The sequence below is a fragment of the Ixodes scapularis genome, unplaced genomic scaffold (assembly GCF_016920785.2).
Source record: "Ixodes scapularis isolate PalLabHiFi unplaced genomic scaffold, ASM1692078v2 PGA_scaffold11__112_contigs__length_91849675, whole genome shotgun sequence".
In the NCBI taxonomy this organism is placed as follows: Eukaryota; Metazoa; Arthropoda; class Arachnida; order Ixodida; family Ixodidae; genus Ixodes; species Ixodes scapularis.
The window spans coordinates 29,260,705-29,271,229 of NW_024609837.1; the positions used below are offsets into that span (position 1 = coordinate 29,260,705).

At 46.6% G+C, this 10,525-nt stretch overlaps 1 protein-coding gene across 1 annotated transcript; it reads right to left on the reverse strand.

The window, feature by feature from the left end:
- Positions 1–5,263: 5,263 nt before the first annotated feature.
- On the reverse strand, positions 5,264–10,247 carry LOC115317118. Its single transcript, XM_040218430.1, has 2 exons — positions 9,666–10,247; positions 5,264–6,559 (listed from the first exon to the last, which is right to left on the reverse strand). Exons 1-2 carry the CDS (start codon positions 10,245–10,247, stop codon positions 5,264–5,266), a joined length of 1,878 nt encoding a protein of 625 aa, XP_040074364.1.
- Between the last annotated feature and the right edge of the window lie 278 nt (positions 10,248–10,525).

A 10,525-nucleotide genomic window follows, 5' to 3' on the forward strand; every position in this document is an offset into this window, starting at 1 on the left:
GGAACACCACAAGGGGCTGTTTTGTCGCCCTTCCTTTTCAACCTGGCTTTAATAAAGCTTCCAGAAAGGCTCAACGCCATTGAAAACATCCATCATACTCTGTATGCAGACGACGTTACCATCTGGACGAACCGCGGCTCGGAAGGACAAATAGAAGAAGCTCTCCAAGCAGCGGCTGACACCGTAGAAGAGGAGGCACGGCGAGCCGGCCTCGAATGTTCCCAGCCCAAATCAGAACTCCTAGTCCTTAGACGGAGCAAAAAACCCGAAGACAAGATCCCAATTGACATAAAAATTCAAGGCCAAAACATCGAAGAAGTGGAGAACATACGTGTCTTAGGACTCCACATCTCCAACACCCCCAGCAACATTGCAGCCCTTAGGAGACTCGAGAGCTCAGTACACCAGGTAGCGCGCATGATCAGGCGCATCGCTAACAAAAGACGAGGTATGGAGGAGCACGACCTACACAAGCTCCTTCAAGCTTTCGTCATCACCAAAATCACATACGCCTTCCCGTACCTCCGACTCAAGAAGGCAGAAGAACAAAAGATTGACATTCTAATCCGACACGCATATAAAACGGCGTTGGGCCTACCTAAATTTACGGCCAACGAGAAACTGCTCGCCCTGGGAGTACACAACACCTTTTCTGAACTTAAAGAAGCACATCTAACCACACAAACGGCTCGACTCTCCAGCACACCACCGGAGAGAATGATTTTGGATAGACTGGGCATTGAAGGAGAACCTATGGCGGACCATCCAGGCCCCGTTCCAGGCTATATACGAAAAAAGATTAGAATAAAACCTTTACCAAAGAACATGAACCGGCAAACCCAACAGGGTCGACGAGAGGCAAGAGCCAGGGCTATGCATCGACACTTGCAGAGACTCCAGGACGTCATATACGTTGACGCAGCCAACTATCAAGACAGCCGCCACCGGTTCGCCATCTGCGGGGTACCCCATCCCCGAGACTCTGACGCGGCCACCCCACTCATTGCCGCTACGGTATTCAACAAAAACGCGGAAACCGCGGAGGAAGCCGCAATTGCAGCGGCCATTGCCTTTACAGAAGCTACAAGCATCGTGAGCGACTCTAAATACGCCATCACTAACTATGCCAAAGGCCGAATCTCACTCACAGCCAGAAATATCCTAGAAAATGTTGCCGAGACATCCCCCCTCCGAGAAATTGACCTGGTATGGGTCCCGGCGCACGCCGGAAACCCCGGAAACGAGGCTGCCCACGCACAAGCTCGAGTTAGAGCCGGCCGAGCAGTGGACAGTCCGATTCCGGAGGCAACCGGTGAACCGCTTACCTCCTACCACGACCACACCACCCATTTCAAACTCCGACGAAGAAAATTCCCGCCGCCGCACCGCTCTCTCTCGAGGGAGCAGCAGGTAGCGTGGAGAAGACTTCAGACGGACTCCTTGCCCAACCCAAATGTATACTCGCACATATTTGCTCAAATCTCTAGCCCGAACTGCCGCTTCTGCGGTGAAAAAGCTACTTTAGATCATATGATCTGGGACTGCAGAGCGCACCCTCCTCCCCCAGATCTCATGGCTGCTCCCTCACTCGACGCGTGGCTCTCAGTAAAGGCCAGCGACGACCCAGACACTCAAGTCAAGGCCGTCGAATGGGCCTATGCAGTCCGAGACCTACATGGTCTGGACATCGCATACTGACCACATCCTACTTCTCCTTTTAATAAAGTTTTCACTCACTCACTCACTTGCGCGCTCGAGCCTTCTTCAGGTGGTGCAGCATGTGTCAGCGTGGCCTCAATTGATTTACTGGACAAGGAGCGTGCATTCCTCAATGACGCGGCCTGGCACCGGGTTGGCTAGTGGTGGAGCAAAATCAGAAACTCGGATGGTATAAAAGTGTCGTTTCACGTAATAAAATCAGTTGTTAGTAGTGCACTGTGCTGTCTGTTTCTCGCCTCTTTGTCCCTGTTTTTTGAGCGCTAAAATGTATTCCAAATTCCAAAACCAACTAGCCCAACAATCTACTCGACCGGGGTAAGAATTGTATCCACTGGTAGCCCTACCGGTCCGTGTCCTTGTAAGGTGAACGTTCCCACAAAGGGGCGAAGATTGCGGAGCTGGTCAGGGGCGATCGCAGAGCTGCAAAAACACGTCCGAACGGGGCGCGTGACTTCGTCTTTTTTCTCAGAAATGTATAAGAACCCCCAGGCAGCACAAGGTGTTAGGCCAATGTTGGAAGAGCATTGGCAAAAAAAGCTCCAATGATAATCCACTTTAATCAATCTACTCCCAATATTGTCTATGCCATTATATAGAATCTTCAGTGATGGCCCAGCTTCTCCAATGACCCACCAATATAGACGCTTTACAGCAGCTGTGCATGGGCGCCGCCATAACTGACCTTCAGTTTTTGTTCCCTCTTATTCCGTTCGCTTCACTTCATCATTACCCCAGCAGGACAGGTTATTGCCATTTTAGATGCTACTGTGTTCTTGTGCCCAGCATAGGCCCTTGTGAAGACCCGTCAACGCCCGCTTCAGTGGCTCGGCATCTCGCTAAGACAAGAGAAGGGCGGCTATGGCGGCTCAATCTGGCGCGTGTGTAAAGCGTCTATTGGACGCACATTGGCATGAAATGAGCAATCTTGGTCTGTCAGTTCTATTCGCTTGCGAATATTGGATGAACACTGGACAAACATGGGCAATGTTGGCCTGACAGTTACATTGGCTTGCGAATATTGGATGAACACTGGACAAACATGGGCAATGTTGGCCTGACAGTTACATTGGCTTGCGAATATTTGATGGTTGAAATTGCTCGAGCGCTTGTCAATTTTATTTTATTTTGTCAAAGCGCCATTCAGGTGCTTTCCTGCAAAGCAAACAAGACAATAACAAGGTACAGAACTAAATGACGATGTTTTGCTCCTTCACTGTGCATATTAAGGAGTCGCCAGCGATATGGGCTCATCAAGACCGCCAACTGGATAAAAAAGGAAAACGATGTCCGCGTTATAGAGTCAACATAATAGAGTATTATGTTGGCTCTATGATCTCGACAGAAAAGCTTCGTACCCTAACTACGGGCCTGTGGACTGCACCTAGTGTCACGTGAAGAACTTCTTTGCGATTGACTCGAACGAGACACTATTCTGAAATGTGGTTATACAATGACGGCTCTCTGACTTTACGGCAGAACTGGTGCCACAATAAGAGCCCTAATGCCTCCTACATTGCGCCAAGGCACTGCTAGCAGACGACAATGTTGGTCTTGAATTAGAGTCTATCCGTATTGTCTAGCCGAATGTTGTTCTTGATTTAGACTCTAAACCTTTTTTCCGCATTTGGTTTATTGTTCTCATTTTAATTTTGACATTAGGCTCCGAGCTGATTTCGATGCTTCGTGTCTGTCAGGCCCTTTTCGTCCTCTTGCTGTAGAGTTATTATGCCTAAGCAATCCCTACTACATTGGTTTTTGGAAACCCGGATAGCAAATACCAGCAGAGACAAACGGAAGAATTCGAGACAGACAGGTGTACCGGGGGGGGGGGGGGGGGGCATCTTCGCCATCCACGCTACCGTATACTGGAATCGGCAAGAACGGTGGTTATGAAGTTCCGATCACCAGCAGCGCATTTCGTCGTAGTGCCAAGTGCGATCTTCAACATGCGGATTGCCAAGACCATGAATATTCTTTCGGCAGCGCTTACACACCGGTGATCTTCCTTTGTTGTGGGCATACATGTAACCACTAGCTTCGACGAACCGAAGACACGACGGACCGCCTTCTCTTCCATGTGAGTGACAAGGAGAGGTCCTCCTGACCATTGGGGATAGGTATCCTTGCTACGCAATGTACGTTTTGTCACTATCCGATGAGTTTGAACCGTGTCGAACTCTGTGCTAGAAATCTCCGACGAGTTCAACGTGTAATCCACAGCGATCGGCCCGAAAGGCCCTGCACAGCGCTATTTGTAAGTGCTTTTTTATTCTAATAGACCGTGAGAGACGTTCTGATTTGTTATTTCTGTGTTCGAAGTCATTTTTATTTCATTTTCCTTGTTAAAATGTGGCTGTCTTTTTGGCGGTAGATGTGTGCTGTAGTAAAACGTCCTCGCGGTATGTCCAAAGCCGAATACCAAAGAGCGTTGAGTAGTTCTTATTTTCCAAAGTTCGGCTTGTTGGGTGCGAGAGGAGTGTCAGTTATATCACCGCGCTCTGCGAGTGTAATTGCCAGTATTTGTCTTTACACGACAATCTATTTTATGTGCGTGCTTTATTTTAAATTCTTCATTGAATCAAGCATCAAGTTCTGTTCAACTGTCACGTTCGAACGTATAATGGGGTATTTATTGAACTGTTAACTTAGTAGCGCGTTTGACACTGGTGAACTGAAGAGGAAGGACAGCGGTTGGATTTATAAATTTTAAATATAATGGGGGCAATAGGGGTACAATTATAACTACATATTTCCGTGCCGCAAATACCGTAACTCCTGAAAGCGTTTTCTTTTTTTTTTCAAATTAACGTAGAAATATTGGTGTGAACTTAAATGGCGAGATTGTAATTCTTAAGACTTCTTAAAGCTTGATGAAAGTTTGAGGGACGCCATGATGTTGCAAGAGTAGAGCTAAGAAATTTATGACATAACCTTCGTACTATTTGATTAATTGTTTTAAATCACTATAAATATTTTAATCTAGATCGATCGAGCTCTGAGTAAGGACAAGTCAGACGAACAAAACAATAGTAAACGCCTGGGCCGTCGTAGCGTCTCAGCTGGGACGCGGGGAAAGAAAGGACTGTCAAACCTCGACTCAAGACGCTCGCGCGTCCCAGCCTTTACAGTGCTTTCTTTCACCCAGTCTCGGCTGAGACACTGATTCCAGCAAGCCGGTCCCGGTGTCTCACCTGCGCATCTATATATTTATTTTAGACGGGAGTAATTCAATGTTTATTTGATGAGTTTAAGAGTTTGGTCCCATTATTCTGGGACCGGCTACTTCAGATCAAGTAATGTACAGAGTGAATGATGTTTGACATCCAATTATAAAATCCGAGCACCATGAATGATACTCTCAGTTACCAAACACGCACAAAACAAAATTACACGGTGAGAGAAGCGATTACACAATAAATACATATGTACAATAGATTACTGTAACGTAGTAATAAAATTGCAATAAAAAAAAAAAACAAAAAAAAAAAAAAACGCAGTTATTCTTTAAGGGCGCGTCGTGCGTATTTTGACCTTCGAATAATACCTAATATCTGTCAACTATCTTTGTGTCAGTAAAAAAATCACGTAGTAAAGTTGATGCCCTCTTCTGGCTTTTTAAGTCTGGCCAAGGACCTAGAACTTTGGCCAGAGAAAAAGAGCGACTGTCGAGTATGCTTAGTCCCACTCGTAATCGAGTTCGCCACTGGTCGTATCTTGGACAGTCCATTATTATGTGCTCGACGTCTTCCACGGGATGGCCACAGGTGCAGCTCGGTGTTTCCACCTGTTGAATTCGGCAAAGAAATCTGCCGGTGTACGCGACATTTAATCGTAGGCGATGAATTAATGTCTCAATAGGTCTGCTCAAGTAATTATGAACTGGACACCGAAGGTCTGGGTCAATTAAAAGGAGTAGGTTCTGTTCCGAGATGCTCTTGAGCCAGGTGTCAGGAGACATTCTGTTTCTCAGACAACGAATGTACCGCTTGGCATCGCTTTTTGGAAAAGGTGTGAGCTGGACGGTGTTGCTTGTATATGCATCCGTGGCCAGTTGGTCAGCTTGGGTGTTTCCTGAAACACCGCTATGTCCAGGAACCCATTGAAGGTGTATCGTATGTCCAAATCTTATAGCTTCCCCAAGTTCTCCACAGATTCGGTACACAAGAGACATATTTTCGTTGCGAGTATTCAGGGTCTTAATGGATTGCAGTGCTGGCTTGGAGTCGGTACATATAACCCAGGAATTCGCTGTCAAGCTATTTTTGATGTACATTGCAGCCGCGAGTAAAGCATGCAATTCTGCGGTAGTTGAAGAAGTATGATGTGACAACCGAAAAGATGACAAATGGTTGAACTGGGGTACCACAAATGCTGATGTTGATCCTTCATCCTTGGTTGATCCGTCGGTATACACGTGGATGTTATCGTCGTATTTTTGCAGTAGATGTGCAAGAGTCAGTGTCCTAGCAACGTGTGTATTGGTCGATGCTTTTGTTTCCATGCCTGGAATGTTCATATTGATGTCCAGTAATGGTAGCGTCCGTGGTGGCTTATGAATGTCCTGAACCCAGTGTGTTTGTTCAGGGATTATCATTGGCACAGAATTTAGTGTTCGAAGAAAGTTTGTCCCTTTGCGAGAAAGAATTTCATTAAAAAGGGGCCGCGCAGAAAGTCTAAAAAAATTCCGACACACTTCCTGGATTCTTAGGATAGTTACTGGTGGTTCTTTGGCTGCAGCGAGTACAAGCGCACTGGATGTTGCTCGCGGAAGACCTAAGCATACTCTTAGACTTCTTGCAAGTATATAAGTAAGGCGAGCTTCTGATGTGCTGGTGAGCCCCTGTAACACAGGTATAGAATAGGCAATCGCTTGTCGCACTAGCGCCGTGTGAAATGAAAGCATTGAATCTATTGAGGCTCCCCATTTTGCACCCGCGATGCATCGAAAAACATTAATTACACTATTACTTCTCCCTTCCAGCATATTTATATGTTTGGACCAAGTCAGGGATTGATCCAGTAGGACTCCAAGGAATTTGTATGATTGAACTCGCTGAATTGAGTCTCCATTTACATTAAGTTCAAAACCAGGAAGCTTTTTTCTGGTAAATGGTATAAATGCCGATTTCGTGGCAGATAGCTCCATTCCTCGTTCTCCTAAAAACTTGTTTGTCGTGTCTAAGGCTACCTGTAACTGATTTTTTAAAATATCTGGGGATGAGCCAGAGATCCAGATACAAATATCGTCAGCATATATAGATATTCGTAAAGGTGGCTGAAGTTTCTGCGGTAACTGGGCCATTACGACATTGAAAAGAGTAGGGCTCAACACGCTACCTTGGGGTACTCCATGGTGCAGTTCATAATGCTTGCTGTCTGCATCATTTGTACACACTACGATGTTCCTGCATTGAAGAAACTCTTGTATCCAGCGAAGCATGCGTCCATGTACACCAAGAAGCACAAGCCCTTCAAGAACATGAGCGTGACTAACCGTATCGAATGCTCGGCGAATATCTAGGAACACTGCCACCGTAATGTTTCCGTTATCTCGTTCGTACTCTACACAGGTGGTGAGGTCCAAGATACCGTCCACTGTGCATCTACATGGACGAAATCCTGTAATTTCTTCGGGAAACGCTCTACTAGTTTCCAACCACCACTGTAAGCGGTTATGTAAGATCTTCTCAAGTAGCTTTCCGACGCAACTGGTTAAACTTACAGGGCGGAAGGAATCCAGGCTCAGTGGTGATTTTCCAGGTTTTAAGAGCGGAACTATTTTAGCTAACTTCCACGATTCAGGTATTGTCTCTGTTCTCCAAACTTCATTGTATATCTCGAGAAGAGTGCTGGTGGCATGGGGGCCGAGATTTGCTAGCGCTTCGTAAGTGATCTTATCAAGACCAGGAGCTGTAGACTTGCGGGTGTTGTGAAGCGCGCACAAGATTTCACGTATGTTGATTTCATGATCTAGCTGTGCATGCACTAGATGCTTCTCGTTCTCGAAGGTACGAGTAGCCTGTGTCTTGGAAGATTTGTATTGGAAAGTTGTTACCACATTGCTTTGTTGTGCTAACAGAGCGCAAAATTCATCCGCGATTGTCACTTCCGATATGCCCCTCAGAAGAGCTAGCGCGCGGAAAGGTTGTTTTTGCATAACCGGCGTGCGAAGAGAACGAAGTATTTTTCATACTATTGGAATCGGTGTGAATGGGGTCAGATTACCGCTGAACTTCCTCCATCGACGGACTGAAAGAATTTGCAGCTCTCGACGCATAAGCTTGTGAATATGTTGGGCCTGGTTATAGTCTTCAACATTTCCTGATCTTCTATAGCGTCGTTCTGCTCTTCGTCTTTCTGGGCGTAGCTTTTCGTATTCACCAATAACACCAACGTGTCCGTTAGGCACAGGTACAAGAGGCGCTGTTCGTTCGTAACTAAGCAAAATAGAGTTTGCAAAATCATCGGGCTCTTTTAAATCGGTATGTCTTAAAGTATTTAAATGTCTGAACATCTGCCAGTTTGTTATCCGTGCTCTCTGTTGCTGCCCACGAATATTAAGAAGAGGGTGTTGTACGAAAATGGGAAAGTGGTCGCTACCTCGGGTTTCCCTGTCTGTCATCCATGTCATTTGAGGCGAGATGTCTGGAGAGCATAGAGTCAGGTCTAAACAGCTGCAGTAGGTAGGGCCACGAACAAAGGTCGGGGATCCGTCGTTGAGGACGCATATGTTGTACTTGTCCACATACTCGGCAATGACATTTCCACGTCGATCGCAATGGTCACTCCCCCACATTGTGTGGTGTCCATTGAAGTCTCCACATATAATAAAAGGAGCAGATACGTGACGAAATATTTCAGAAAACCCAAATGAAGTTATTGGAGTTTGAGGTTCGATGTACACGCTCACAACTGTAACTAAAGACTTACCACACCGTACCTTGCAGGCGACGAATTCTGGGATATCTTTTGTCGAAGAAAATAGGTGCACAGATACCAGATCTTTCTGTACAGCTAGCATCGCTCGACTTTGACCATTTTGACGAGATGATTTTTACAGCACATAATTTGAGAGGCGAAAGTCGTCGTCCACGCGAGCTTCGGTTAATGCAAGTATTGGTATAGTGTTCTTTTTAAGAAATTGACGAAAATCACCAGACTTCTGCCGTAACCCGTTGGCATTCCACTGAAATATTCCTATATGGCTGTACAAATCAGGCATTGGGATACTCTTCATTCATCAATGTTCGTGAAGACTTATGTAGTCTTTCCATAGCGAATAGTGCTGTTACCTCAGGAAGATTGTTAGCTGCGGGCACGGCGCTGAGTATGGCCCTTAGAGCCGTAAATAACATGGGTACCAGCAAATGCGAGACGTCGCTCGATTGCCGTGTCTCAAAGTGATCCTCCCGATGATCGCGTCTGCGCATATCACGCTTCTGTGTGCGGGGTGCTGGTACAGGAGAGCGGTTTGATGTTCGGTCTCCTGGAGGCGTTTGACCAGGTAACGTCGAGTTTAGGTGAGATGGAGTCTTTAAGTTGATTTGGGCGTTTTGTTGGCGTTTTAACACGTCAGAATAGTGCGACCTTTGTTGAGATACTTGTGTCTGCTGTGATGATGTAGAGGGAAGAGGGGGAAGTGGTGGTGGGCGAGAAGGTGGTAGAGGAGGCAACGGGGCGCGCGTGACCTCAAGATTCGGGGAAGAATGACGGTTATTTAGTATTGGTCCATTCAGGATTTCATGTTTTCTGGCTGCAGCTGCTGCCTTTTTGTGAGGACAGCCTGAGAACGAAGCACAGTGATTGCCTCCACAATTTGCACACTTTGGATTGGTTTTGTCCATACAGTCCTTGTAGCTGTGTGATCCAGCGCACACCTTGCATCTCTGTTGGCCGCGACAATGTCTTGCGAGGTGCCCATGTCGTTGGCATCGAAAGCATTGTACCGGGGTTCCAAAGTACTCCATCACAGGATGACTGGTGAAGCCCAACAGGACCCGTGCAGGCATCGGGTGATTCTGTGGAAAGTGAAGCAGGACACTTTCTGTTGGTTGTTGCTCTATGCTGCCGTCTTCTTTTCTTGAATATGCAATTTGTCGTTGGACTGCGATGACACCAGCGTCCTTCAGGTAGTCTAGCAGTTCGTAGTCTGAGTATTGAACAGGAATGTTGTTGACCTTGCCAACATTGCGTGTGTATGACTCAGACACGGTCACTGTCACGTCGATTCCGACACGAGATTTCATCATAAGAAGTCTGTTCGTTGAGTTCAGCGTCAATGTGTTGACCGTAATTGAGCCATCTTTCCTTATGCGTGGCGCTAGTAATTTCTCTTGTGATACTGTCACAATTTCTTTGGCTATTCTGTTGGGGTTGATCCTCCAGAACGAGGTTCCCTGTTCTTTTGGCTTGATAATCAGTGGGATTCCGGTCGGGCGATTTTTCCGCACTGTGACTTGAATGAAGTCGTCTTCGTCTCCAGGAGTGCCGTCATGAAACGAGTAGTTGGATGTCCTCTCCTCGTCCATTTGTTCCGAGGGAAGATTCACGCACTGTTTTTTCGATGGAACGTCGTCATTGATGTCCTTAGCCGTCAGTTGAGGTTCTTGTTATGGTTGACGTGTTTCCGCTGCAGAAATGTGGCTCGTAGTCGCGACGGTATCCATTTGAGCGTCCGAGGTCAAGGTCTGGTGGATCGGGTCATTGAAGCGGGGCACCTCTGTCGCAAATGGTCGCTTCTTAGGCGGCAGGGTTGTGCCCGGTAATAGCCCCGTAGGGACCAGTTACTAAAACAAATGTTAAGGTG